This window comes from Neodiprion pinetum, chromosome 4 (assembly GCF_021155775.2).
Source record: "Neodiprion pinetum isolate iyNeoPine1 chromosome 4, iyNeoPine1.2, whole genome shotgun sequence".
NCBI lineage: Eukaryota > Metazoa > Arthropoda > Insecta > Hymenoptera > Diprionidae > Neodiprion > Neodiprion pinetum.
Genome location: NC_060235.2, coordinates 42,908,976 through 42,934,444, shown reverse-complemented (window position 1 = coordinate 42,934,444; position 25,469 = coordinate 42,908,976). Strand labels below are relative to the sequence as shown.

At 40.2% G+C, this 25,469-nt stretch overlaps 2 protein-coding genes across 3 annotated transcripts; one reads left to right on the top strand and one right to left on the bottom strand.

Annotated features, from left to right (window-relative positions):
* Nep2 (Neprilysin 2) lies at positions 1-20,442 on the top strand. Of its 2 annotated transcripts, none has more exons than XM_046621648.1 (10): positions 1-284; positions 12,997-13,148; positions 15,655-15,765; positions 15,841-16,086; positions 16,154-16,365; positions 16,451-16,627; positions 16,726-17,220; positions 17,313-17,604; positions 17,688-17,938; positions 18,258-20,442. In XM_046621648.1, exons 1-10 carry the CDS (start codon positions 253-255, stop codon positions 18,594-18,596), a joined length of 2,307 nt encoding a protein of 768 aa, XP_046477604.1. In that variant the 5' UTR covers positions 1-252; the 3' UTR covers positions 18,597-20,442. The 2 variants fall into 2 exon arrangements, with proteins under 2 accessions (XP_046477604.1, XP_046477603.1); XM_046621647.1 differs by having other exon boundaries at positions 15,622-15,765.
* On the bottom strand, positions 18,705-25,469 carry bor (ATPase family AAA domain containing bor). Its single transcript, XM_046621649.2, has 5 exons — positions 25,395-25,469; positions 25,051-25,293; positions 24,045-24,519; positions 22,794-23,817; positions 18,705-22,713 (listed from the first exon to the last, which is right to left on the bottom strand). The coding sequence occupies exons 2-5, from the start codon at positions 25,271-25,273 to the stop codon at positions 22,579-22,581; spliced, it is 1,857 nt and encodes a 618-aa protein (XP_046477605.1). The 5' UTR covers positions 25,274-25,293; positions 25,395-25,469; the 3' UTR covers positions 18,705-22,578.

Here is a 25,469-nt window from a genome sequence, read left to right as displayed (position 1 = left end):
CTGGGCCAGTCCGGCAGTCAGAGTCCGATCCGATCCCAACAAACAGTGGAACCAAACCGCGCGAACCAAATAGCCGATAAGAGCCCGAGGAATTCCCGAAGGCTCGGGGGTGATAATTTTTGGAAACGGATCGGCTAATTGTGACGGGGACGATTATCATCACCCGGAATTCCCAAGATTTCGTCGTGGTAACTGATTACCAACGACTAACCGCTGGTGCAGCAAGTGTTATGTACTAGTGTCACTGCTAAAATGACAACCAGTATGAAGCAGACAGTTATAAAGTGAGTTGACATTCCAGATTCTCTTATTTTTACTCGTAACCCAAATGCATCCGCTGTTATGCATTACCGTATTCGTTAAGACACCCGCGAACATTCGTTTTCACGCAATCACTGCGGGGAAGCATATTTTTACAGGTGTCAATTACCGTATTACTTATTGGAAATCCTGCGCGCTGGGTCGGAGATGTCGCGTGGGTGCCAAACTCGCTTGTTGGTACTTGTTTCAATTTGCACGTTGGTTTACAAATTGCATACTTGTCATCGTTGCCTTGATCTTTTTATCTTGAATAATGAAAATCACGACTGAGGAGGACGATGAACCGCGATAAGGTTCAGTTGTGATCGTTTGAGGTTCGCAACGTATCGGTTTCCCATAATTTTTCATTAGTCACAAGGTGTTGGTTAGGTGACCGTGAAATTTTACATCCGGAGAAGTAATCGTTTGTCCGGCAATGCGTTTTTTTGGAAATGATTTGGAGCAGCACGTGGGATTTTTCGAGACGGTGGTACGCCTTCATCCTCTTAATGTCGGAATATCATCATTTCACGCGATGCGAGACGTATTTTGTTTTGCCAAAACATTGTTTTTGATCAAAATTGGAAAACAACGTCTCGCGTCACTGATTTCGACTTGAATAATCATCGGTTTACGAGTTTATTTGGCTTCTTTTCCGAGTATATAATATCGTCGCACAACTGGTTCAGATTATACACTCTGTTACATAATTTGAGAAAAATGGTTCAACTGCTTTCTCTTTTCTCATTATCCACCTTTCATCCGAAGAATCGAGAATGGAAAAGTGACGTAAAGAAAAGTCGAATAAAAAACGGAATGCTGGCTATAGAAAGTTTTTAGATAATAAAACCAGCTTACAGTTGGCACCGTATCGGGTCTAAAATCTAACGTCTCATAACTATAACTTGTTGTTTTTGTTTCGATCCTGCTAAGTTGTTGTTGTTGATTTTTTTCTTTTTTTTTCAGCATACAGGTAGTTTGCTTGGCAATTATTATTGCTGTTATTTATTCGCGGGTATTATGTTCAGGCAATGATCGACTAGACGCGTACGTAGGTAATAGTCCAAAGTTTTCCATTCTCTGTCTCGTGTATAAACTCGATAATGCTTGGATAAAATACCGGTTTGAACGGTTGTACTCGATTAAAGCTCGTGTAATTTACATCCGTGGGCAGGCTTGTCGGTATTTCATAATAAACCTCAAATTACCAATGTTACTTTTGTATTATTTTCCCGCCACAAGCACCGGCGATTTTTATACCTTGTGTACAAGTTCCATCTCATACCTGGCTCTTAAGAGGGTCTGCTGCAGGGGAGAAACGATTAAGGAAGGATTTTCCTCGTCGATTTCTGCGCCTATTGAAGATTACAGCGTTTGATGTATGGTGATAAAATCTACTCCGTGACAAAAATACTAGACATTCAAAGCTGTGCTTTATCTTATTAACGATATTACAGAAGATCTTATTCTGTTGTACCGTCTTCTCTAGTAAATGCGAAAAGAAAATTCCAAATCGACGCTGCCCGATGTTCAATATGAAAAAGTCACTTGGATGAGAGAAAAAACATTCTCAGTAAAAGTTACAGTTGCGTAACTTTTTTTTCGGTTCATGCCATGATGCCGGTGTTAGCAGTACGACTCAGAATCTCGAATTGAGAGAGCAAAAGGATTGATACTGGTAAGTCTCTTATCCAATTGAAGTTATGGAAATATTTTTTATTTCGTCTCATTTTTTTATCCTTTGAATAACGCATCGCTCCAGATCGAGGTAATTATACTTTCTTCGGCGCGGCTCATCGGAAGTAACCAAACAGATTGATCATAAAATAATAACTTTTTGACGACTTCACAGAATATACATAAGCCGACTTTAACAACTTCATACGCAACCTGGAAATTCAAAGCCAATATCATAAGTCAGCAGTATTAAAAAATATACAATTTCATGCCACACCGTCTTTTCAAACTTCTGTTACGAAGAGTTCTAATTCTAACTACAGTGAAACTTCAGTTATACGTTTCTCAAGAGGTATGGCAATACTGACGTATAAATGAAAATAACGTTAAAGCGAAATACCTAAATATTGCAAACCTTCGTGATTGGTGACTGAAAGATTTATAATTTTCCGAGGTTCCACAGGTTTCATCTTGTCATATAAGCATTCACTTCTAGCGAAAAGGTTAAGGTTAATCCAGTGACCGTAAGTAAAGAATCTTCCTGTGGATGGCGCGCTTGCCTGAACTTGTCAGAACGTGTTTGGGATAGGAATAGGAACGTTTGTCAAGCTACGGCATCCAGCGGTAGGCAAGCACATGAAACATCGAAACGCGCGCACCGTCTAGCGGTAGGCAAATTGAACATCAAATCGGAAGTTTCGACCTAAGAGTCATCTGTAATAAAGTATAACTGAACAGAAAACAGCGACATGGGACGGAATACGTAGCATACAAGTGCGAAAAACGCATGAGCGAAATATTTTCACATGGTTTATGAGTGTAGAAATCGCCAGGACCAAGAAAATTTAACGTATAAACAAGAAAAAGTACAACTGCAAAACGTATAACTCAGGTTTCACTCTACTTCAAAATTTTCCAAGCTTAACAATAATGTTGTAAAGAAAAAAAAAATGATTATAATAATAATGTCTGTGGAACCTATATTTTCACTGATCCTCGAATCTTCTATTACATATTTGATAAAATTTTCGGAGTGCTTAATGAACAATATTCGTAATATCATTTAACACCGATGTATTGTAAACTTAAGGACGAACTTGCAATCACCGATAGATCCGCATTACATGGAGATGAATAACTAGTTCAACCAGATATGATTTCAAATTCTTGTCACGAGAAAAAAAAAATTGTTTCTTTTCGTTGATCCAATTCAGCTTGAATGTCCAAGTAATTTTCTGTCACCCATGAAAAATTATTGATCAATTTATATTCGTGAACTCGGCGTCATGGTGAATTGATCGCACGACCCTGTGGATTTGATCCGAGCTAATTTCCACGCCGTTTTTGCGATTGATTTGGTCAGAAGTTGGCAGTATACCTGTGAATAATTATCAACGAAGGGTTTCTGAAAGAAATCAGATTTCTCAAGAATGAGCATTCTCTCGGTTGAACAATTTCCGAAGTAAACAGCCCAGACCTTGCATTGCCTGAGGTCAGATGTGTCGAAACTGGCCGGCTGTCCGTGACGCGATAATGAGAGCCACTGGCCAGCTGGCCACTGGTTCAATTTTCCCATTTGCTCGCGATTTATGACGTCATCGAAGGACGATTAAACGTTTCAAATCACCCGTGTCCGTGATGCCTACCATATTTTTTCGATACGCTGTATCAAGACATCTATACTTTCTTTTTTTCTCTTCACCGTACGTCGAACATCAAATTCGTGAGACAACCGGGCGTGTGACGATCCTTATCCATTGAATCACATGTCCGCAACAGGGCGTATAAATCTTGTTTACGTATCGGTTTGAGTACCGTATAGTTAGAAATTTGCGTACGCGTAAGGCTGTAGTGACTGAATTCCTGAGGAGAAACATTTGACCGCACGTGACGACCGATGGTGCTAAGCCGTTTATTGACTCGTATACATCGTACCCGAAGCCCAAATAATATCGGCACATCAGCTTCGGTTTATCCTCAACCTTGAGTGAATTTCGTCGCGATTCGCAAGATCGTTTCCGCATTCATTGCTCTTCGATTACTTTATCAAAAAACACGCGTGAGTCTTGAAAGACTAATTGTTGTTTGACGAATAAAAAAGACATGTCAAATTTCGTGCCTGCGCGTATCGTTTGACCCCGATAATTTTTATTGGTCGGAATTTTTCTCAGACTTTGAAACAAAGTTTAGATAATTGATCAAATCTGGAGATGTTTGGATTGTTTCAATAATATTTTACATCCAGCAGAAGTCGAGACGCCAATGTAAACAGATTATTATCGAAAATTTCGGATCTCTGTTTGACGACTAGATGTGAGCAAGTTTCCACCATCGATTATTGCACGTTTTTATCGTTTCTTGCACAAACAATCCCTCGATTAATACCATAAAATTATCGTCCGTCAACAAAGACCATTTCCATAGAAACCGGACAGTTATGGAGCTCTGATAAAAAATTTATTTACACGCTATTGTAGAATAAACCTTATTTCAATTGTGCTAAGAGTGTCGATCAGTTCACACTTTACGAGGTATTAGATTTTATCCCATCTTTCAATGCAACAATATTTCTCAAACGTGCGCGAGTCAAACCTATGTAATTAAACCGTCTTGTCTGAAATGAATTGTAAATCATTTCCCCCCGTATTTCCTTTATCGCAGGTTGCGGTTGGAATGACTGACAAGTAAAGCCTCGTACGGGAGTGAAAAATGAATAAATCAATCATCGTGTTTAGTACGCAAAACGTGACTCGTGCAGTTGCACTTGGTATAATTACGAATACAAAATAAAGTTCCTGCATTCGCTGATTTAAGGTCTAACGAAAGCAAACGAGGTATAATATCTTGAACAATAAATGTCACGAGTTCGTGCTCACGTATCTACGTTGCAGGTCGATATTTGTATCCCGATATGAAATTTGCAGTTATAACCGTAGGTTGTCCGTTGTGTGGTCAGGTCCAAAACCTTGCAGGCGAACGCTGAATACTGACATTGCGATTTAGTTGCAGGTATCGCTATGTCGGTGTAATTGCTTCGATTCGCTGTACAATGTACATTGATTGCATATTTATGCAGTTCAAACGTACATTACTATGTATTTCGTTAATGCACGTGTTGTATGCAAATATTTTGAATCGCTGTATGAACAATAACACCAATTATCACTAGCGTCGCGTAAAGCTGCACGGAGCGTATAATCCAACAAGTGGGTATAAAATTTGACGCTGCCTTTCGCACAGAGTTGTTAAATTATAACAAAAATCTATTGTTCGACAGGCAGCCGTGACTGTAACGGAACAAAATTTATAATTCTAATTCTAAGACGTTGTTATAGTCACCGTATGCAGGCAACGCTCAATTCCTTAAACGACTTTTTTCAAGTTCGTCTTTAACCACAATTTCCGGTGTTTTCAAACCGGAAGCAGGTCTGTAGGCACGGCCTGATAACGTTGTGGTCAGTTTTAGGCTAATCACATATGAACATTACTCTAATTAATCACGCAATATCATTTCTCGTTTCCGTCAGTTGTTCCTGCACAGTCCTTCAGATGGGATATCCGAAACAAAGTTATAATTGACCCCTCCCCCCCCCCCCCCAAATTACTTGGTAAATTTAATTTGCACAATAACGTTGAGGATGTACTGGCTACACATTCTCAACCAAAAGTGAATCTTGTCGACAATATTGAATACTTTGTGATAAGATAAGAATCGGAAAAAAATCAACGACAATAGTGACGATAAGAAAATTGAATTTTAATAATAATAATAATGCCCAAAAGTTATCAAGAAATTGTTTAAACAAAACATTGTTTGTCAAATTTTTAGGGAACTTTTGTTTCCATCTGAAATGAATTCGTTGATTTCTTCTAAATACACGTGAATATTTAACAAATTTTCTCGTTATTTGAAATTTCTTTTTTCTAAAATTTTACATTTTGAATAATGGATGAAAAATCGTGTATTTTGGATATGTTTTCGTAAAATCGATGTAAATTACAGTCAAGAAGTTTTCGGGGCTTTGAACGCATGGTTTCGTAGATACAGCCGTTACAAATTTTTGAAAACGGAAGTTTCAAAATAACGAATTTATTTCACATGACAAAAAAAAAAAAAATAAAACTCATTCCCTAAGAACTTGTTAGCCAACGTTTTGTTTAAACAATTTTAAACGTTCACGACTGTTAAATGGTTCGATTACATTTCTCTTTCTCTTAGTCTTTACTTATATCTCATACTATCCTTCGTCATCTTCAAATCGTAGGAACTAAATCCCTTCATGGAAGTATAAATTGGCTGATATTGAAACGAGTCTATCGATCTCCGTTACGACAGAACGGCTGAAAAACTGCTCCTTCTTGTGTAAATGTACTCGGGTCTGACTGGAATGAAGTGTAGCAGCGAACGGTTCTGAGCTGTTCCAGAACACTGATCGCTGTGCAATATTCTCGTTATCGTGCATGCGTGCATACATTACGTGCCGTAAGCCTTCTGTAAAGATTTCAAATTGAAGTAAAAACCAGCACTTGTACGTGACATTGAAGTATTTGAACCATTCGAGGCGACATCGACGATTGAAAATTTTCCTTCGGAATAAAACGCTACCTCGAATACGTCGTAAGGAAGTAAAAATACTGCGGGACAGTTTCGTTTTGCGAAATTGTCAAATCGCCACATTTTCCTATTTTTTTCCTCTTTTTCATTCTCAGGATGTGCCGTTTGCGGGAGATAGAAATTCTCGTTGAGATAATTGTCGCCGTTTTTTTTTTTTTTTTTTTCGAGAATCAATTTACGCGGCTGACGATGCGTTCGGGAACTGATATTTCCTTATTACATACGTCGCGAGATACTCAGCTTCGAGTTTAAAGCAGGTGACACAATTCCGTATGTATATCTACATAAACGTGCGAATTCTGCGGTACGAGCAGTTTTCTAAAATGCTCTTTTGCCGGCAGTCTCTGCCTTCTCTGGGCAAACTTTCACCGCGTTTCAGTCTTCCGCCGTAATCACGCGGTTGTACGAGTATTTTTTTTTTCTCCTTCATCTCCTTTCTTTTTTATCAATTGACAGGTTTCCATTTCCGACAAATAACCGGCGTCAAAATGACTAATGGAGACCCTTGAGAGGTTTTATTTGAAAATAAACTGTGCTCCGGAAATAAAATATACATCAGCGGGTAAGACGTGTAAATAAAAATTAGATTGACCGTCCGATTGATGCCTTCTTGACTGAATTCAAACATGCGATGGAAATTTATTTTTCGATATGACGAGATATAGTTTGGCACAACATTAGGGTCAGAAATATGCTGTAATACCCAGGAGCATGCTCATACAGGATTGAAATAGTCGAAATAGATCGCGCACAAAATAAAACAGACCACCAGACGCGATTTATGTTGAAGAAGAGGATGCGCCTCGAGGCAACTGGATTAAATTAACGGATCGGCTTCTAAATGATACGCGCATCTCGTACTAAATTTTCTTTGATCCCGGTTGCGTCACGTTGCTATCGACCACTTCACCTTCGTTTGGTTGAGAAACGGTTTTATCCTCGATTCAATTGAACATTGTGAATTATCATCATTGCAGGGGAAAGATTTATTCGAAGTTCAAATTTAGAGGTGGAATCAAAATGTGAACGATGTATGTAAACGCGGTGTTGCATCGAGATAACGAAAATAAAAGACGTTGCTTCTCTAACTTTTGCAATCAACAAGCCGAAAAAAAACATTCGGAAAGAGGAGTAAAAAATGTAGTTGCGATGGGAATTTTTTACCGAAAATCTTGACGCATCCTCTTTTTCTGCAGTTTTAAGTCAAATCTGATATTTTACTTCGCTCCGCGTTACATGATGCATAATTTACTTGTTTTCCAGATGTCAAGAAACAGTTCAATCCCACTTTGAAAATTTTCTATCAACTTTCGAGTTGAAAAAGCCTTGCCGTGTAGAAATTTTAGCGAAACCGATCGAGGCACGTATTTATTACGAATAATTTACGCCGGTTTTCGGCAAAACCTGCACTCTAACTGCAAACGAATTTGTGTTACGTACGTAGAAAATAACAAAACTTTTTTATGATGAAAATTTTTGACACACGTCTCCTAAGTTTCAAGCTATAATTGGAATCGTAAAATCGTTGGATTACTGGATCCGATTTTTCGTGACAGAGATAAAACCCGGATTTTTTCTTTCGATCCGATGTTGAAAGTCTCTCATGCACAGTGGATCGAACGTAAAGTAACAAAATATATATATATATATATACATAACGTACGCCGATAGCGTCTTCCGAAGTCCCGGATCCCTCCGATAATTTATGCGAGATGTAAAAAAAAATGCTGATCGTTCAAAGGTATTATTCCGAATTGGAAAACGGTTAGTCAATCGAGGGTTATACCTCTTGGAAATTTACTCCTGGAATTTGGAATTCCCACGGAGGGGTTCGATATCCTTCGGATTAGATTGCGAAGCGAATTCCGGAGTAGCTTCGCTGATCAGTGTCTTTTAAAAAAATTCATTCTTACGCCCCTGACTATGAACGAGGTCCAATTTATTTTACTTGACTTTTCCATCATTATCCATTATTATCCGGTGCCTGTGTTGGCAGGCGTTAATATTCGCCTGCATAAATTGGCGAAAAAAGCAAACTCCGGGCGGTCGTTGATCGAAGTTTATCACTCCGGGATCTTGGCTAGATCGTGCTTGAAACGCGTACACGAGGGTGTCCTCGGTGGGATTGGGTCGTTTGGGTATTGGGGCGAGAAATTTGTTCGATCGGTGGCCAATTTGGATATCCTACATAACTCGTCGACGAGGGTAAATACCGCAAAATTGAGAGCTCCCCTCGTTCTCGTCTTCATCTTCGGGCAAACATGATAAATTTTCACCAGCCATATACCGTCGATGCAAATGACATTTACCCGTGTGTAATATTACTTACCGACGTAATTCGAGAAATATCAATTGCCGCGCTGAGAGCACCGCGATTTTCTCGATCAGCATTGACTTTAGCATGTATGTACAGGACGGATGGAAAAAGGAAGGAAAACGTGTTTCTGATTGCAGATTAATTTCAATTTTCACCGCGGGCGGGGTTCAAGTTCCAAATTCGGAAAGTTTCGAAAGCGCCTAATTCCGACTTATTTGATGGCGAAACTTGAACGTAAAGAAATTAAACTTTGAAGAAACAATGAAGTTTTAGATCATCGGAAACCCCGCGACTCAAGGTTCCGAAGTGAAAGATTCCGACAAATAAAGTTTCGATGGAGTAAAATTTGGAAAATTGAAATATACTCACACAGCGTAGTTTGCTCAACGAGTGGGTGTAAAAAATCAGAAAAATCGAAAATCAGAATGACCGGGATTCCAAACGTAAAGATATCGAAAATTCAAAACAAAGAAAGATCAAAGTGATGAAATTTCACCAATTCAGAAATTCACGGAACTGAAAATTTTGAATCATTCCGAATTTCGATGTTTCAGATTGTTAAATTTTCTCGTCTTCGTATTTTCGAAATTTTGACTTTTCGGAGTTACATCTTTCTGGCATTTGTCCTTTCGGAACGTTGAGCCGTCGGGTTTCGGACCGTTCGAAACTTTGATGTGTGGTCAAAGTTTGATTTCTTTACTTTAAGTGTCGCCAGCAAAAAATTGACAATTCAGCTCTTTCGCAACTTGTCAAATTCGGAATTTCAACCCTGCCCCTTTCGCCAGAGGAGAGAATTTGCTCAAATTGCAACCACCTAGAAATCCCTAAATCGTTAAACAAAGGTGTAAGGTATTACTTATAGCGCAAAAGTTTTTTCGTCTCATGTAGCGCACCAATTTTCTGTCCGCTGAAAGTGCGGAACTTAGCGTCAACTATTCAGCAACCAACACTATCTGTGCATTCAATGATTCATTCGTTAGTTCTGCCCGCCATCGGACGTATTCCAATGTATATAGTTAGCAAATCGGCGTTAGACTGTTGCACCGTCGTCGAAAGCGAAACCATGCTCAATGAACTGGCAAAGATTGAGTTTTTGTCGATTTTCTATTTCATTCGATCAGACGTGTGCAGACTTGTCTACGTGTGGTTTGAGAACATTGAATTTTACCGTTTGTCACACGTACGGACCCGAAATTGCCACAATTTCGAAAGTTACAATAATTCCTATCGCTCGTTAAACTGGGTGTATACATTTTTTATACTCTGGCACGTGTCCAACTTTCATAAAATGATTACCAGGTTACCCATTCGACGTGTCTTACATGCCGTTATGCGGACATTTTTTCCTCATTTTATCAACGTAAGACTAATTCTAAAGCATTTACTTGCTTTTTAGAACAGATGCCGCGGCTCAAGCGAGCCTAGATTTTCTTTAAGTATCATTTGCGTCTCGAGTTGGGAAGATTGGCATTTGAAGTGATCGCATTGCGCAAGATGTATTTCAAGTTGATCTTGGGAGAATTACAGCATTGATCAAGTGGTGTTGAACCTCGATAGTGTGCAACGCGTAAAAATTCATGAATTTGAATGACGAAAAAATATACTTTCCACATCTGGCAATTGTGAAAAAAAATTAAATAAACAGTGACGATCATCTTTATCGATTTATCGCAACCGCAAAGTTCTCGTCAGAAAATATTGTACGATGGAAATAGGAGGAAAGAGGTTCCCGTTCTTTCGATTATCTTTATCCACCAAGTCTGAAAGCAGAGGTAGAATTATCTAAATTAGCAATAATGCATTTAGAGGATGAGATTCTCTGGGTATAACCACGATTTGTGGAAGTCGAAAGCTTTTAGCAAGTTAAACTTGACCGCAAGTGAATTTACTCTGCGGTTTAGACGGCGAGAGAAACGAGAGCGTAAAAGAGAATATAAGAGAAAGGTTACGAGCACGAGGGTGCAGCAGACGCAGAGTCCCATTGGATATCTATGGTTGTACATACAGAGCGAGTCTATTGACCTCAAGCCAAGCTCATGGATCTCGTATTAGAAAGTTAACCGACCACTCGGCCTTTGAATTGTTACGAACCTGCACCGCCGTAGAAGTACAGCGGAGACCCGGTCTGAAAACGTCTCTTTCTTTAACGGTAAGTCGGAGATAAGAAACACGAGTACGAAGACAAAGGATTCCACGATTATCCATCCCCACGAATATCGTCAACGTAGAGTTTCCGTCTTTCCCGACATTACGCACTGTACTCTGATGACACGACCGGCACTAGTATGGATGTAAAGTCCCTAATGTCTGTCTCCCAATCACCTAGCTTACAGCTAAACTAGCCACGCGAAAGTTGGGCCACACTTCCTATCGATGACGGAAAGTCACCATTGCAGTTTCTTTGCGGGTGTACTTGATGGCAGGTTGCCGAATGGTCACATGTTTGTTGACTCCTTGCAGATGACGATTTGTTCAAATCGGTTGCAAAATCGGCTACTGATACCTGAAACTCTAAGCACAAAATGTCATGGATACTCTTAACCCTCTGTTGGTCAACGTATACGAATTCGTCCACAATCTGACTTGACTAAAAATGGTCGCTCGGCTCGATTTTTTATTCTTAATTAATTTTTAACTAATAAATTGCCAAGCATTTTCTTAATCCAACTGTCGGAGTGTCGAAAAGAAACCTCTAAGCAAGTACCCAAATGGTTAGGGAAGTATTTTTTTGCTTCCAAGTGGGTAAATAACAGCTGTCGACGAATTAGTGTACGTTGGCTAACGGTGTGTACAAAAAAGCACATGGCCAACGGAGGGTTAATTCCGTGACAGTTATTTTTCCGACCTCGGGTATGACGCAAGAGGGCAACAGTGGCGCCTGACAGGTATAATGGTTCGGTATAACTACACGCAAAGATGCGTATGTTGCAATAGAATCGAGTAGTTGTGGATCGGTGCACCTTGCTATACATGCCCGTGTATAATCGTCGTCACCCGTGACGTCAAGCTTTGCATAATCGGAACACAATTGAAACGTTTCGCAAGTGCAGGCAACGTGCCGCTGGCATTCGACATTCGGCTTACCGACACCGCAAACAGACTTTCCCTTCATATTTGTCGTACATTCGTAGGTAGGTACTAAAAATTTATGACAATCACCCTGACGAGCTATGAGAATCGATCAGAGACTATAAAGATCGGATGCAAACGTTCTTTCTTTTCCCAACTTTGATCCTGCAAGCCGTCGATGCCTTCCAAAGGTTGTATCGTATCCCACTTTACGTCTTCTGCAAGTTCACTTCTCACCTTCTCACCCTACCTTTCCAAGGTTCCCAAGTGATGCGTTCTTACGGTGGTATTTTATCGTCTTATAGCAGACGCGTTAACAACAACCTGAGAGTGCCCGTAAGGTGGTAAGGCAGTATACACGAAGCGTATTGCACGATACCTTCATCGATTCCTCTGACAAGCTGTTATGTCTTTTTATGGCTCCATTTGCATCCCGCCGGCTTGCATCGCCTTACCTCAAACCGTAAGGGTGACAACGTTCCCTACTCCTTTACGGCATCCCCTTCAATGGCGATTCTCGATGAAACGACCTGCCCCGTGCATATTATGCCTGCGTCGTTACAATGCGATTTGATATACCTACACTGGAAGTGACATATTCTTTTACATCCTCAAGGTTAGCGCGAAGAAAATCAATGTTTTACTTGCAACAACGCAACTAAGTTGATACGTCGACGAAGTTATGTTACTCGAATGCTTGAAATGAACACTGATCGTAAAGTAACTGCAGACTCTTGTTGGAACGATATCAAGTGTAGGTTTGCTGAAGGAAAAAATGTTTCCACCCACAACCGAATGCTTTCAATCGTGTTCATTGAAATAAGAAAACCATTTTGCATTGTCTGTTATCGTATACTGGAAATTATTTGCGATCGGATCACTCAATTAAATCCGAGCAACGTAAATATCTGTTCATTACGACAAATCGAAGTATGACTACGCAACGCTGTGCAAAATTATACGAACCTTCCGAAGCTCATTGATGATTAAATTTCGTGTTATTTTCATTCATTTTCAGAAATCCAACATGGTGGAAACGGCGCTCGGCGATGGAGCGAGGCCTGACCATCGTGGCCGTGACCGGAGTTCTTCTCTGCGTGGCTCTGGCCGTGGGACTCGCGGTAGTTGCCACCGCTACAGGTCCTTGTGACATCTCGACGTCAAATTCTGGTGAGTCGCGAGACGGACTCTGTCTCGGCCTTTATGTGTCACCTCCGCAGGAGACCAGCAACAGACCGTCACTTGGATTCAGTTCAGCATGTCAAAAACTCGATGCTTAAGAGCCCCAGCACTGCTCACGTAGTCGCACCAAAATAGATACACTAATCGCTTTAATCGCCTTGACAATTAAGTCGTGCCTAGAATTCTCAGACTATTACCTGCATTCAGTCGCTAGTTCCGCACTCGGTAGTCAAATTTTGATCCACGCTGCGTGTTCAGTAATTTGCAGAACTTCTTGCCAAGTTTGCGCGTTCAGACATGATCCTCTTGTGCCTGGATTGGATATTAGCCAAGGGCTGAACTCTTCTTGGTACGGCAAAGCGACCGCCATTACTTGAATTTAGAACGGGCATTGGAGTTGCTTTGACTTGAAATGTCGAGGCACGGCCAACATGTGCGTCAGGAATTAATAGCATCGTGCTGCGAGTCCGAACACATCCGATAGTTTGTACCAGCAAGTACAGCATGATGATTGTATAAGGATCGTCGTATTGGTCAATCCAAATGCTGTGAATCCTCCTCTCAAAGTTGCATCAAGTCTTCCGTTCTGGCGTAGCGTGCGGAGAAAAACCACTCCTACCACCGAATTAATACCCAATACTTATCTATCATCGTCACGTAATAAACAGCCTGAGAAAGCGCGTGTTGTAATTAACCATTATATGGATGCCACGTAGCGAATATCTGCTAACTTCTTTCCTTGCGTAACGCCAAGTATCATCCGCGGTAGGTCCGAGCAGTGCTCAAGTGGATACGTGAATTTTGAGGTCCTTTGTACACAGAGAAAGGATTCGCTGCCTTTACTAAATATGAAGAAATGTCATTTGTTGAGAGGAAAAAACTGCTCAGAACAGTTAGGCCTTAACGTCAAGTAAAACTCGGCGTTGATGTGAATTACAAATCAATCTTCTTTCCGCCGCATTTCGACGCCATGTTCAGTAAAGTTGGTCAATCTATTATTTTCTTTCTTTTAGTTTTGACCGAGTGCCAAAATTTAGTAGCCTGTCGTTTCTGCATTTTCATCCCGGTAAATCACGTTTCTAAATTTCTGTGTCATTCGTATACCCTTGGACAACTTTGGGCTTTGTAATCGTACCTGTTGCATAACCAATCGCCGCGGTTACCCAATTACAGTTGCACTCTGAAATGACATTAAAACCGGAAAAGCGTCTGAATGAACTGCAGTGAACACCGGGCACTCCTATATTCCGGAGATATGTAATGATCCAACCCAACGTGGTACCCGTAATTTTACGCACGGTAAATGATATCCGGGTATCAAATGCCATCGTGTGATCATTAAAACGTAACAAGACCCGTTTTTTATGAGAATACTTGACGCAATTCAATACATCCCGTTCATTATCGCTTGCCGAAAGATTGGTGACAATAGTCAATATGATCCTGACGTACGCAATAAGAATAAGGCGATTGAAGTCCAGCCAGAAAATAGTTGTGTAATTTAATCGAAAATACACATTGTTGATCAAACCGATTTCTCTATTGATATATATGATCGTATCATGGCCAATCTGAACTAAGCATATAGTACAGTAATAAAAAGTGCAATTCTACTCGCCATTGCATGCTCGGCAGTTGAAATTTCATGGCGAATTTAATGAGCACACAGTTTACGTGCGTAGAGAGTAATAAGCAGTAGAGAGTTTTACTTGGGTCGGCTTGCACAGGTCTGCAATCAAAAAACTGCACAAGTTTTTTATACTGTTTCTTAAGGATTTTTACTCACTGAAACCGGGAAAAATATTCAAAAAGTTCCATCACGACAGGTTTTTTCTTAAACTAGTGTTTGCAGTTTTATTCAGGGTGAAAGTCCCGTTTATCTCGAAATCTGGTATCATATTCTTGATTCTAAAAATTCTAAGGAAAAGTGATTTCTTACTTTAATTAAATATATATCAGAGTGAGTCTCAAGAATAAATACAAACAGGGAAACAGAAAGTGGAAAGCGGAAGCATTTTCGGAGATGTATCAAAGAAAAGACAAATAGGTTTCTTAGGCAAAAAGTATAAACACGAAAATACATTTCATAAAGAAATTGTCTGTTCAATTTTATAAGAAATATTGTTTAGTTCAATCTAATGAAGTGGTAGTTTTCTCTAAACTATTACTATTTTTTATGCAAACACCTTGTATTTTGAAAGAATACTGTTCGTTATGGAGGGAAATGGAAGTCATTTTTAGATTCAGCACACTCGAAAACATAATATTTACCAAAAACATTCAGTGCAGCTGAAACGAAAATATTTTTTTTACAGACGTGCGTATTTTGTACCCAAATTACAGTAGGTCGATGATCGTCAAGTAACGCAAATTCACCTCTTGTAATTGTAAAAGACGATCTCTAACGCACGCTTTGCATTTCTTTCATGCACCTGCACCTCATGACTTGAAACAAAAATAGTGGTCGCTAACAGAGAGATGCTACCGTTCACAGCATCAGCGGCCCTGGGATCTGACCCATCGTCTAGAAAGACATCGATCTTCACCAAAGGAGACGATGAGGACAAAGATGCGATATGCTTCTCACCGGGATGCGTTCACACTGGTGAGTTATTTCGTGCGCACCTGTCAGCCTTCCAACGATGGTTATTTGATTCACGATTTAAATGATATTCTTCAGCTTCCAAAGTATTGGAAAACATGAACCCAGAGGTCGAGCCCTGTGATAATTTCTACGAGTTTGCTTGTGGAGGATTCGAAGCCTCGACTATAATCCCTGACGACAAAACTAGCGTCAATACATTCTCCGTAATCAGCGATAAACTTCAGGAACAGTTGAGAGCGAGTATAGAAGAACCGCTTCGCGACGATGAGCCGAAGCCATTCAAGCTTGTGAAGAATTTGTACAAGGCTTGCATGAACAAAAGTAAGCCCAGTCACAGTGTACATCACTTTTTCATTTCCCGGTTTATTAAACAAGCAATTCATTTTAGCTGCCATCGAAAAGGCCGGTTTGGAACCACTTCAGAAAATTCTGAAACAACTCGGGGGATGGCCCGTAATAGAGCAAAACAATTGGAACGAAAACGACTTCAATTGGGTGGACAGTGTTTACAGGTTTCGAAAAGTCGGCTACTCGGTGGATTACTTTCTCGACTTCAGTATCGGCGTCGATTTAAAGAACAGCACGAAACGTGTAATTGACGTGAGTACGAGAGTTTGACGAGTGAGTTTTATCTCTCAAATGGAACTGTAACATCAGTAAACTGGAACTCCTTTACCATCCACAGTTTGATCAAGCCTCGCTGGGTCTATCTCGCGAATATTTATCCAAAGGTCCGGAAGACAAAATAGTCAAGGCTTACTTCGAGTACATGATTGACATAGCGGTGATCCTAGGAGCCGATAAAGACGTGGCAACGCGGGAACTCTCCGAGTCACTAGAATTCGAAATCAAGCTGGCAAATGTGAGTACAAATCGATACTGAACTGAAGTAGAAATAAGGTTTTTCGGAGTGAAGTATAATAAGATCGATAATAACACAATGTATATTACGGCTTACAGATTTCACTGCCTAACGAGAAACGTAGAAACGCTACTCTCCTCTACAACCCCATGACAGTAGCAGAGCTGAAAGAGAAGTACCCCAGCGTAGACTGGAAGGAGTACATCAACATGTTGCTGGCGGGAAGCGTACACGTCAATGACGACGAGACCGTGATCGTGAATGTGCTCACATACATCAGCGACTTCGAAGAACTCGTGAAGAATACCCCAAAAAAAGTTCAGGCAAATTACGTAATGTGGAGAGTCGCGGGAGCTTCCGTCAGTTACCTGAACGAACACATCAGGAAGAGACAGTTAGAGTACGCCACGGCACTGAGTGGTAAGACAGAAAGAGAAGCAAGGTGGAAGGAGTGCGTAGACATCGTTGCAGGCAGCTTGGCAAGCAGTACTGGCGCACTTTACGTGAGGAAGTACTTTAAGGAAGACGCAAAGAAGAATGCTGTTGAAATGGTGGCTGATATTAGGCAGGAGTTCACAAAGATCCTTGAAAAGGTTGGTTCATATCTGACCGCAGTTTCTGATCGAATCTGCTGCCGTTCATTGCCTGCAGGATATTCTAAGACATATTTTCCTCGATGTTTCAGGTCGAATGGATGGACGAGAAAACCAGAAAGGCTGCTCTGGAAAAAGCTGCGTCCATGGCAACTCACATCGCTTATCCGGACGAGCTTCTCGACGATAAGAAACTCGAGGAATTCTATGACGGTCTGGAACTCAACCCCGATGATTACATCGGTAGCATCCTTAACTTGACTCTGTTTGGAACCGAGTATTCCTTCGGAAGGCTAAGGAAACCAGTCAACAAAAGTGACTGGGTCAGCCATGGCCGTCCAGCGATTGTCAACGCATTCTATTCTTCGATCGAGAATAGTATTCGTAAGTATCATAATATGATTACATTCACTTGGTCATCCATAGCCAGAAACAATGAACCCATGGTTTTGATTTTTCGCCCATAGAATTTCCGGCTGGTATCCTGCAGGGAACATTCTTCAGTAACGATCGCCCGCGGTACATGAACTACGGTGCAATTGGTTTCGTTATCGGCCACGAAATAACCCATGGCTTTGATGACCAGGGTAGGCAGTTCGACAAGGAGGGAAATCTGGTGGACTGGTGGCAGCCGGAAACGAAGGAAAGGTACTTGGAGAAAGCAGAGTGCATCATCTATCAGTACGGAAATTACACGGTGGAATCTGTCGGACTGAACGTAAGTACTGCTTGTGCTCCTTCCAATGGAGCTGAAACTACCAGCCGGAGTTAGCAGCCAAACGTGTTGAACTTTTTCGAATTAGAAAAATGCAGTTCAGTCTTATCCTCATAATTATATGAAAGTATGGGGCGCTCAAAGTATTTCACAAAACTGATTTTGGACTTCACTACCTTATTCCAACGAACGTTGGAACGTTTGGATGCTAGCTTCGGCCACGTTTCTTTCTAACCCACGGATTTTATACCGGATTAAATTCCGTTCAAAAATTGATTCTTTGCGTTTGCACAAATGCCGTAAATCGCTGCGTTCCCCACAGTTGAACGGGATCAACACGCAAGGTGAGAACATTGCCGACAACGGTGGAATCAAAGAAGCGTACCTAGCGTACAAGGATTGGGTGAAGAGAAACGGTCCCGAGCCAAAGCTGCCGGGTCTTAAGTACACGCCTGAGCAAATGTTCTGGGTTAGCGCTGCCAACACTTGGTGCAGCAAGTACCGACCGGAAGCAATGAAGCTCCGCATCACGACTGGCTTCCACAGTCCGGGACAGTTCAGGGTTCTTGGACCGTTATCTAACATGAAAGAATTTGCCGCGGATTTCAACTGCCCGACAGGTTCGCCTATGAATCCGGAACAGAAATGTTCAGTTTGGTAGACCTTGACGGTAATTCGGTTGCAAGTCACGAAGTGTTGTGTATTTGGTTATAGAAAATTACAGCTTTCGTCAATTTCCCGATTAACAAGCTTCATTTTTCCTTGAAGATAAAAATTTTTGTGTCTGAAGCACTGAAATTGGTTCATTCTTATTTTCTACTTTTCATAATTAACTATGGAAAACCAGGCTTAGTAATCGGGAATTATTTATTGTAACAATGAATATCGACGATTTCTTAAACAAAAATAGGGTCTAATTTCAAACGAACTACATTTGGGTGTCGAAATGAACTTATTTGATATGAGAAGAGCGACATACGACCTGCTACTCACGCATATATTATAGTGCGAAGCTGTTAAGGGGTTCAAATTTTTTGCACAAAAATCGACACTGTCGCGGAGTGCAAAATTGACGGGAGTTTCGCGCTGTTATCCGTCCGTGTTTGTCGCTGCAATTGACGCACAGTTCGCCGCTTACAATTAGACTCTTGCTCTAAAAATTGTTTTAGACAATCACCGAGTAACTGAGCCCGGTGTGTTAAAAAACCGAAGGTTAAGTACGTGTAAAGTCGAGAAACTCGGAAAAGTCTTTTCGAAAAAAATTAATCACTGAATAATCAATTTCATACTGTAACATTCTTAAGATCACAATCGGTCAAATAACGGTGTTTCAAGAATGTACGAATTTATTTCCAACTATCCGTTGTGAAGAAATAAAAAACACAATGAGACTTTCATTCTTGCTTGACTCATCGCTGATACGTATGTGTATAAATGCAGGTTGAAAAAATTAACCTAAGAAATATTGTTATAAATGTAAAAAAAAAAAAAAAAAAAAAAAAAAAACTATACGACAGGTATGAAAAGAAAAGCGGTGTTTCTCGCGGATAAACATATCTATGTACATATAGAACTGTTTGAATAGTTATATATTGTAACAAAACGCCAGGGCTTATTACATGATATTCATTTTTCATTTGCAATTCGTCTAAGAGTTTTCTCTTTTTTCCTGTAATGAGCGTTGTATTATTACAACCCCTAATGCAAATAATTGTCGCACATAATTGTTTACCAACAATTCAAAGTGCTGGATCATGCGAGAAGTCGTCGCGTTGATGATATTCGAGATTGAATTTGCTGTTTTAATAGACCATCTAAAGATCCGAACAATTTCCTTTGGTACATAAGCAGCAGTTTTAATGATGTTGCAATGATCATGCTGAAGGACATTGGGTGTGATAAAAATCTTGTGACGAAGTGAATATCCTAAAAATTCTCGAAATATGAATCGACTATCATTTCTATAGTTTCGCTGACGATATACACGCCAAACAACGTGGAAATCGAGTATCAAGTGCTCGACAGAAGGTTATGTTAGAAACAAAAAAAAAAATTTTTTTTTTTAAAAATTAGCGGTACATAATATTTGATGAATGTTTTCACTCTCACTGTAGTCACTGAAAGACTCGATTAAAATATAATACATTTGAATAGATAATGACTACCGCAGTAATGTTGTCGTTTTTACAAAGTACTTAGTCGACGTAGTATTAATTAGTGTTGTTGTGAGTGTAACGTATGGCCAACGTAATTTACCGTTATTAACTGCTTTGCGATGTATACATATAATTTCATCAAATTAATTCAAAAATATGGGATGCGAGTCCAGTTAGGTTGATAGATTGTTAACAAACCCTTCATACACCATGGTATAACGTATTTATGACAACTGCTTGTTATTCTACGGTTAAGTTAGTGAAATATTGTACGTATACATAAATATATATTTAATATAATGTATTTGTTGAATGTCAAATTTTAATATTAAAATTCAAAGATCAAATTTCGATTATTGCAAGTATATACTTTCATTGATAGGAATTGATTTAACAACTCTTAGAACTAGTATAAACTGCTGTCAGGTCTCTTATTGTTACAAAATACCTGTTTATGCGGAATATGCTTTAGCAACCGAAAAATTGCAAGCCGCACGTTACAGGTTCCGGCTAGCCAAAATTTTTGAAGGTAATTATTATCTCGGCGTTGGTAAACATTCCGTTATTATTTTAATTTATTCCCGTTACGCTGATTATTCAAGAACGAATATCTTTCCTCTAGACGATGACCCGGAGATGTTATTCCGACCAATTGCTACGGGCGTCTGCGCAATCGATAACAAGAGAACCGAGCGTGCCCTTTACGATTGCGAATTAGCGATGGCCACTCAGCTAAAAATAATCTAAGACGACTCGAATCGGTAAAAATTAATTGATTAATCGATTATTTCGAATTCTTTTTAAACATGCATATGAAAACCAAATTTCGTTAATTTCAGTACCTAGTCTTAATAGCGGAAAAGTTTACTGATAATTTATAGTTTGGTTCAAAATATATTTCAATTTCAAGTGAAAATATTCATTTATCGATGTTAATAATTGATATTTCAATCACATAAATTGATATTGTACTGCGGCGTTCATGGGAGTAAAAAAACAAAAACCGACTGTGAGGAAAAATGATCGAGTCGGTCGATTAATCGAGTTTGAAAAATAATCATTTATACTTGATCAATCGGGAAAAAATAATCGATTTAATCGAAAAACGATTATTTTCCGTCAATCTTCTTGCGAATAATATCCGAATTCCAAGTGGAATCGCGTGACGCAGAGACCTAACTCACACCCTCTTTGACGAAGGTGACGAAGGACTCATTAATCATTGGTATCATGTATAACTTTGCCTAACATTCGCTCAGGATAGGCGGAAGAGATGTACGTGCCTATAACTTGCATTCTTCGTACGCACTCGCTTGCTCGAAGTTAAAAGGAATAATCAATGTTATCTTGATCTACTTTCTAGCCGAACACCGGTAAATGATATTTTGTGAGCATCATCAATTGGGACGAGTGTCGGGTCGCATGGATTACTCATTGATAAAGAGCTTCTCTTTTTTAAACATGGTGCCGATGCTGCTGTTGAAGAAAAAAAAAAAAAGAAAAACTTGGAAGGATAGATTTGTTATTGATAGTGTGTAAAAAAAAATCCAGGCTTATATTTTGTAATAATACAAAAAGAAATGGATCTTGTGAATTTACAACTTTCTATAATGAACATAAAGTATAATATGCCCCTAAACGATTAGTCATTTTTTAGTTATACTTGTATATCTATGCTACATCTCAACAAGTATGTGCAATAACAGCGCGTGCAGTACTATCGAAATTTCGTTGAAAAATAAACAATTGAAACGTTTACTTAATGCCATATATGTATACATCATCAACAAACTACCTTCACTCGGTTCCATTATTTCTATTTTTCCGATTAACGTATTTTCCAACTCTTTCTAGGAATAACTTGTAACTCACATATATTTACAGTAACAATTCCTATTATAGGTATATTCGTACACGTGTATTAAGCATTTGTATTTGCCCGAAGAATACAGTAAATCCCTGTGCAATAATCTGGTACCATTGAAATGTAATTGTATAAATCTGACTAGAACAGAATCCTACAAACGAGGATTTCTTTCGGTTTCTTGTAATTTATGGGAGAATTATATGGTTCCAGATTTTTTACCATTACGGAATACCGTATTAATCTACGACTAATCTGACAACCAGATAAAATCGAAACCGTACGATATTTCTCAATTACTACAACATGTGCAGTTTCAAAGACAGTTTCTAGTCAGCGGCTCGTAATTTCATATAGCATCTAAGTATCATTTCAAAAATTATTTCCAAAAATATTTGTATAACTGAATAGTTAGAGCAGATAGTAACTGATTGCGGGAATTATCAACCACGACATTCTCTCTCCCTTCCCCATTCAGGTACAGGTTTGTAATGACCCAAAATACTCCTGTGTACTCGGTCGATTATAGCCGTGGTTCGTTTCTTGTTGCTTTGAGATTTATTCTCAAAACAAACCATGGATACCTTTGAATTACGTGAATGTTTCTCATTTGCACAGCGTGTTTAGGCGGTAGTTACCGTGTCCGGCTCGGTCGTCGTCGCACTTTCTTTCGGCTTTAACGGACTCATAGAGATTTCTTTCTCCGAGGAATATATTGATTTGGATTCTTGTCTTTCCTGTTCGCTCTGCCATTTCACCTGAAACATAAAGTATTGGAATGGTCACTATGACTTTCTTGTTTATTTCTAAAGACCTTCAAATTCGATATCGTGCGTACCTTCTGCCTGTGCTGTCTTACGGCATCCATGCACCTATCGATAACCATCTGTTCCGTCAGAACACCGTCCTCAGAGGCGTACGCAGCAGCCTGCCATGCTACTCCAAGCTTGGCCAACTCTCTGCCAGACATTCCTTCGGTTATAGCTGCCATCTTGGTACAAAGAGCGCCGTAATCGAACTGAGCGACCTTAAGTCGCTTCTTGCCTTCAGTAGCTGGCTGAAGAACGAATTTGTCAAAGTATAAACGCACGAGGCGCTCTCTTTCCTCAATGCCAGGCAGATTGAACTCAACCATTTCGTCCAGTCGGTCGTTAACTGCCCAATCGAATTGTTCCGGGGTATTGGAAGCGAGAACAAGCATAAATTTATCGCTCTGCTCTCCGGTTCTATACAAAAAGGCGTTCAATGTTGCTCTTAGGTCTTCAGATATACGCTCGCTCGATCTTTTACGCAGAAAGGCATCGGCCTCGTCGATGAAAAGGAGCAAGCCTTTGCGAGAAGTCGACGCCCAGTCGAAAACTTTGTGGATGGCAGTGACACCATCCCGACCTAGTGGTGCTACGTCGCCTCCGGTCAGGATAGCATAATCCATTCCCGAGTGTTTGGCCAGCTTTTTGGCAAACATAGTTTTTCCTGTACCAGGCGGTCCGTGCATAAGTATGTTCCTGTACATTCCCTGATTTCGCTTAGTGTTCTTTGTCGCAATTGCAACGTCACGCAACCTCTCTTCCAATTTTGGAGCCAGGATTACTCCTGACAATGCGTCTGACTGCTTTTCCTTAAGCTGTTTCACAGTTTTAATCGGATGTTTCAACGACTCAAGGACTGAAAACCTCGACGTCTCTCGTACCAGAGATGGTTTTCCTAAACGCGATTCAATGTAACGAGCAGAAACCCCCGTTGCTCCTTTGGCAGTATAAACACCCAGTGCTATAAGCGACAAACCACCAGCTGCTGCTAGGATCTTGTCCCAGTCTTGAAGCAGTGCGTTTGCACCTGTACCAAGTACTGAACCAGCTGTCCTGAAAGGTATAAAATATTACTGAATATAATAAAATGTGATATTTATTGACTTACGTCGATGTGAACGAAGTGCCAGTACCGAACATAAGCACCAGGTGAAACGGTTATCTAGAGTCTAATATGAGTTAACATTACACAGCACTGTAACTCTTTTGAGCATTATACATTTCTATTTTTGAAAAGTCTCTCTTCCTCACAAATTAAATCACATCTCGAACATACTTACTTAATTGATTCTAGAACTGTAATCCTGTTCTCAGAAGCTTTTAGTCTAATCTTTTCTAAATTTAAATCTTGGTTTTCTCGGTCAACCTTTGCCTTCGCTCTAAGTTCAGCGTCTAATTTCTTCATTTCGTTTTTATGCCTCAATTCCATTTCGTGTTCAATAGTTGCCTTTCTCATCGCTTCCTGTTTTGCTACAGACTCTTCCTGCCGTCTAAGATTCTCGTCATTCATTCTTTGCTGCTGACCCAGCTGATCGTCGTAACGTTTTCTTGCTAGCTGGTCCTGGTATTGAGCCCGCATTTGATGCTGTTTCGTCTCCTCTTGCATTGTTTTTCTCCTTTCATCGCCCTCCACTCTTTTTTGTTCAGCTTTCATCTGCTCAATGTGAGCTTCATACTCTTTCAGCTTGGTCTGCATTTCCACCTGCCTCGTCGTTTCTTGAAGCTTCGATAGCTCGAGAGCATCTTTGGCGTGGCCTGCAAATGTAGAGTAAAGTCAAGAACACTGTATTTCACTGGCGCATGGCATCGGTGGGATAAAATATATCGAGTAAAACTATCCCTAGGAAATACATGCAAAAACAAGGGCGGACAGATCTTGTAGTTACTCTGGGTATTAGAACATTTGCTTTTTGCTCCAGAATTCGACATTTGTGTAATTTCGTGACAATGTTTTCTGGTACCTACCGATACTTTGATCGAAGGAAATTTGAAGATTATTGTAGCAAAAACAGAGGGAAGTGTAACTTAGTTAATGGCTAGTTTTGCATAGCCATTTTTAGAGGAAAATTGCAAGGGATTTAATCGCAAGATGCTAAATTGAAATAAAAAATGCATCCAATGAACGATTCTTCGCACGACATAATAGAAGCTCTTTCATCATCCAGGCTTTAGCATGGGGGGAGATCGACGGCCGGCATGGCCAAGACATAACCCCGCTCTGAGAATTACGTAATCTTACATAATGGTGATTATTTTGAATGAAGATTGAGGGGAAAATTACCGTACTTGATCTCTCTAGTTCCTTGGCAGCAGCCGCGGCCCTTTCGAGCGCGCTCGAGTCAAATCTGTAAGCTTCCATTTGTGATTTGGTTAAATTTTTCGGAGGCTGGTCACCCCCTCCGCCGGGTGATCCGCCGCCGGGGGGTCCACCTCCTAAGGCTGGTGGTTGTGCGAATTGCGAGAAGTCCTGGGGTTGCTGGGGGTTACGGTATCCGAACAACCACGACATCGCTCAGCCGGCACAAAACACTACCGAGAGTAATCAAAGTCCTAAAACGTATCGGCGAACAACTCGGCTCGGCTCTGGTTCCGCAATCTGAGACCTCACACTCCTCAAATCAACTACTCACGTGCGCACGAGGGTCGTGGATACGGAATACTGATGCACGACTCAATGGCCAATGGGACGACTTGCATGGACCTTG

Coding starts and splice junctions, on each gene's coding strand:
- Nep2 (XM_046621647.1), top strand. CDS start 253: ATGACAACCAGTATGAAGCAGACAGTTATAAA. Junction 17,221..17,312: donor TCACAAAGATCCTTGAAAAG/GTTGGTTCATAT, acceptor TCGATGTTTCAG/GTCGAATGGATGGACGAGAA. Junction 17,939..18,257: donor TGGAATCTGTCGGACTGAAC/GTAAGTACTGCT, acceptor CGTTCCCCACAG/TTGAACGGGATCAACACGCA.
- bor (XM_046621649.2), bottom strand. CDS start 25,273: ATGTCGTGGTTGTTCGGATACCGTAACCCCCAGCAACCCCAGGACTTC. Junction 24,520..25,050: donor CAAGGAACTAGAGAGATCAA/GTACGGTAATTT, acceptor CTACATTTGCAG/GCCACGCCAAAGATGCTCTC. Junction 22,714..22,793: donor TAAGACAGCACAGGCAGAAG/GTACGCACGATA, acceptor TTTATGTTTCAG/GTGAAATGGCAGAGCGAACA.